Raw genomic sequence first — 4,796 nt, 5'->3', positions numbered from 1 at the left:
TAGCACAGATGGAAGGGACTGTTAGTGTCCATCACTGTCAAGCAGGATTCATCTTCCAGATTAACTAGAGAGACCTGGTAGGGAGTGGGGTACATTGGCCAGAATAGGATTGAAGCCTGGGACATTCCTGGTGGTGCTGGGCCTCAGAACGGGACCCCTGCAGGGAAGGAGGTCCCCTAATATTTACTGAGGGCACCATAATTGCCAGGGGATGGCTCAGACTTTGCCTTAGAGTAGCCCTGCACGGTAAGGCTTACTTTTCCACATTACAGATGAGGAACGGAGGCTCACAGAGGTAGGTTAACTTATCCGAGGTCACAGAGCCTGTAGGTTACACCAAAGCCTGTGCTCCCTTTGTGGAGGCGTCTTCAATAAGTGATTGGAAAGGAGTGCTAAAAACAGGGTCTGGGGAAGTTCTACAAAGGCACGCTATCTAGTGGTTTTTTCTTTGTTTTGTTTTGAGGCAACCCTGGTTAAAAATATCCAAAAACTTATTTTAGGAGAATTCCAGCCTCTGTCTGGTCACTGTGTGACACTTCCTGGCTTGGGGCTGTTCTGAGCCTTTCTTCCCCCAAAGCCCCGTCTTCTCCATACCATGTGACCCCATTCCGCCTAGCCTGTGCTTTCCTTGAATCCTCCTCACGGCTATCACAGGAGGTTACAGTGTTACCTGGGTAACCTCAGAAGACCGTGTGACGTGGGCCAGGCTGGGCCCACTCTGGTGTCCTCAGTGTCCCCATCTGCTGAGGGATGGGTTGACCTTCTAGGATTTCACTATGGCTGCACTACTGGTGTTTGGTGTAGGGTAATTTTTACATTACAGGACCTGCCTACCAAATGACAGTAGTGTGACAGTAGTGTCCCCCAGTCTTTGTGACGACCAAAAAAAAAAAAAAACAAAAACACATTTTCATGTGCCCCCAGGGCACTGTGTCACCCCTGGCTGACAATCTTTTTAGCCCCAAAAGCCATAAAGATCCGTTTGTAAGTTTTTGACTCTCAGTCTTGACTATTTTCCTTCCCAGCATCCCTCTGGGGACACCATGGTACAGAGTCAATGCTTGTGATTGGGGGCAGGAGAGCCAGGTGGTTTCAGGAATGGGCCTGAGAGGTACACACCTGTGTTTGAGCTCCAGCTCTTGTTCTCACTACCTTTGTGTCCTAACTACTCCCAGTTTGTGTGTCATCACCTCTAAAATGGGGAATGATAATGGTACCCCCTCAAAGGTTGTTTAACACTAAGCCCAGGGCCCAGTTCATCGGAAGCACTGGGGAAGCACTGGTCATGAATAGTGTGGTGAGGCCTCCCTTTGTCTGCGCTCTCCATCCACCGGACTTTTCCTTCACAACACTCATTGCCAAAGCAATGAGTGATGTGTATACGCCTTGTTTATTAATGTGTTAGACGACCAGTTGCATGAGGGCAGAGAGGACCTGGGTCTCCCTTGCTCAGCAGGGCATGGTACACAGTAGGCACTCGGTAAACAGTTGCCAAGTGGTTAAAGACATATAATCACTGCCTTGTTCTTGTTACCCAGAACCCACTTCCTTTAATAGCAAAGTAAACACGGAAACCATTTCCCTTGACCCGTGGGAGAAGCCAGGATGGAAACTTCCACCGCCCCAAAGAACTATGACATGACCACAGAATACGACTATGGAGACGCAACCCCGTGCCAGAAGGTACAGGAGAGAGCCTTTGCAGCCCAGCTGCTGCCCCCCTTGTACTCAGTGGTATTTGTCTTTGGCCTGATAGGCAACATCCTAGTGGTCCTGGTCCTCATGCAATACAAGAGGCTCAAAAGCATGACGAGCATCTACCTCCTCAACCTGGCCATGTCTGACCTGATCTTCCTCTTCACGCTGCCCTTCTGGATTGACTACAAGCTGAAGGATGACTGGGTTTTTGGTGATAACATGTGTAAGTTGCTCTCTGGGCTTTATTTCTTGGGCTTGTACAGCGAGATCTTCTTCATCATCCTGCTGACCATTGACAGGTACCTGGCCATTGTCCATGCTGTGTTTGCCCTGCGGGCTCGGACCGTCACCTTTGGTATCATCACCAGCATTGTCATCTGGGTCCTGGCCGTCTTGGCTTCTGTCCCGGGCTTGTACTTTTCCAAGACCCAATGGGAGTCCACTCACTACACCTGCAGTCTTCATTTTCCTCCTGAAAGCCTAAGAACGTGGAAGCAGTTCCAGGCTCTGAAACTGAACATCGTGGGGCTGGTGTTGCCTCTGTTGGTCATGGTCGTCTGCTACACAGGGATTATAAAGATTCTGCTCAGACGACCAAATGAGAAGAAGTTCAAAGCTGTGCGTCTGATTTTTGTCATCATGATCATCTTCTTTCTCTTTTGGACCCCGTACAATCTGACTGTGTTTGTTTCTGCTTTCCAAGACTCCCTGTTCACCCATGAGTGTGAGCAGAGCAGACAGCTGGACCTGGCCATACAAGTGACGGAGGTGATCGCCTACACCCACTGTTGCATCAACCCCGTGATCTATGTCTTTGTCAGTGAGAGGTTCCGCAAGTATCTATGGCAGTTGTTCCATCAGCTGGTCGCCGTTCGCCTGGCTAAACGGCTCCCCTTCCTCTCCATGAAGAGGCTAGAGAGGGTCAGCTCCATGTCCCCCTCCACCGGGGAGCATGAACTCTCTGCTGGGTTCTGACTCAGGCCCCTGGAGGCTGACCCAGGACCCAACAAGAGTGACCTGCCTGGCATGCCGGCTGGGGAGGAGGCAGCTTGGGTGTCCTGGCCAGATTATGATGCCTGACGCAGATGGAATGGTAGCCACGTGGGGTTGAGGGAGCTCCAGGTGCTCCAGACCAAATCACCTCTGGGGCTTGAGTTTTCTCTGTGAACTTCCCTTTGGTAGAAAGGAGATGAATAAATGAAACGGGACATTCCAGAAGACTGGGACAAAGGATGACCAAGAAGGGCTTGGTCCCAAACAGGAATTCAGATTTGTGAACATTAACATTTGTAAACCAAACCACTGAGCATCTGCCACCCTTGCCCCGTCACCAGTGGACTTGGAAATAGTGATTTCCACCACGGACTCCACTCTGAGCCGAGAGCCAGTCAGGAGCTGGCGGCTGCCTCCGCCCACCCACCCCACTCCCACTGCAGGGTTTAGGCTCTTAGAAACCCTGAGGAACCTAGGACTCACGATGGAAGAACTTGACATCTGATGGTGGGCTGGACACAGACAAAATGTATAAAATGCTGCGCTTCTTGAAATAGCCAAGGAGCGGAGGAAGTCATTACTTCCATTTAGCATCCCTTTCTTTCTGAATATTTTTCAGAATCTCCCTTCCCTGTAAGTTGAGGGATGTGGTGGTAAATTCTGACAGCTTTATTGCAGAAATTATTAACAGGCCAAAGGAGACCGGATTGCTTTTCTTCCTCTTCGTTCTCCATCCAGACCTTTTAGTTGTGTGGCTCAGAGTTTTGGCAGCCACCTTGCACACATCAGCAGAACAGGGACCTGGTGTGCAAGCTGATGGGGTTTGAGGCTGGGAGGGTAACGTCTACCAGGAAGGGTGGGGGCCCTGTCGATGTAGGAAGTCGAGGAGCCCTTAACTCAAAGAAACTTATTCACCCTAAAGGTCCTTAACGCTTCAGCTCTCACCTGAAGTGCGATAGGACTTCCTATCCATTATGTCTTCTTCCCTTTTCCCTCAGACATAGATTTCTTTTAAAATAATTTTCCCAGTAACAAAAATTGTTTTCTAGAAAAGCTTAAAAACACAAAGGGAAAAAAAAGCCATCAAAAGCATTCATAATCCCCCTACCCAAAGACAACCACTGTACATTCTTTGATGTATTTTCCTTCAGTTTTTTTTTCTCCTATGCATATCTATGTTCATGAGCAAGATGGACTTCAGCTGTATTTACTCTTCCACTGTTGTTGTTTTTAAGTAGCAGTATGTTGGGAACACTTTCCTAGGCAATAAATTACTTCAAAGTATTGGTTTTGGTGCCTGCACTGAATTCTACCACAGGAATTCACCCTAATTTACTCCACCTACTTCCCAGTGATTGCTTGTGCAAATCAATTCAGTCCAGCAGCAGTGACTAAGGGACCTGCTTTGTTCAGAGCCAGCTCTTTGGGACCTGGGAGACATGGATACAAGAGGGATGTCTGTTCTCACAGAGCTGTCAGTGCAGTGGACGGGTACAGGGATGCCATCTGAGCCCAGGCGGGACGGGTGGACCTGCCCCAGAGCCCATGGTGCCAGGGCAGCAAAGGGGAAGAAGGACTCCATCAGTCAGAAAGCACCCTAAGTGAATGGGTGTCCCACCTTACATCACAGTGACACCATTGAGCTGACCTCTCATGAACACTAGAATTTTGTGCTCTTACCAAGTCACCCTCTCCTTCAGTCAGGGACCTACTGTGTTTTCCTGCTGTCCTTATGCATGCGAAGAAGCTGGTGTCATGAAAGAAGCTGGTGTCATGAAAGTTTAGCAAAGAAGCTGGTGACAAAGAAGCTGGTGTCATGCAAAGAAGCTGGTGTCATGAAAGTTTAGGAACTTCTTGTCTGGGGAAGAAGCGATCACGCTGCACTGGGTTTATATACAGGCTTCAGGAGCAAGGTGGGTGTCAACTCTCCACTTGTAAACCTGCCAGGCCTCTCTGCAGTGTGAAGAGAAGAAGGCTTAATGGACTTAAGAAATATTTATTTGTCCACTACTTTGGTAAAATAGCACTGCCTCAGAAAGTACTATTGGATCCACAGCAATATCATAATGAAGACTATTTCACAACATCCTCCAGTTCAATTTTTG

The 4,796-nt window shown here is 48.7% G+C and overlaps 1 protein-coding gene across 1 annotated transcript; it reads left to right on the top strand.

Moving 5' to 3' along the window:
- Positions 1-1,605: 1,605 nt before the first annotated feature.
- CCR1 (C-C motif chemokine receptor 1) lies at positions 1,606-4,278 on the top strand. The gene has a single exon (XM_029243099.1). The coding sequence runs from the start codon at positions 1,606-1,608 to the stop codon at positions 2,671-2,673; it is 1,068 nt and encodes a 355-aa protein (XP_029098932.1). The 3' UTR covers positions 2,674-4,278.
- Positions 4,279-4,796: the final 518 nt, after the last annotated feature.

Source organism: Monodon monoceros, unplaced genomic scaffold (assembly GCF_005190385.1).
Source record: "Monodon monoceros isolate NGI ecotype Baffin Bay Population unplaced genomic scaffold, NGI_Narwhal_1 Super_Scaffold_3, whole genome shotgun sequence".
Lineage (NCBI taxonomy): Eukaryota > Metazoa > Chordata > Mammalia > Artiodactyla > Monodontidae > Monodon > Monodon monoceros.
The sequence above is the reverse complement of the archived record's forward strand: the minus strand, read 5'-3'. Positions and strand labels throughout refer to the sequence as shown.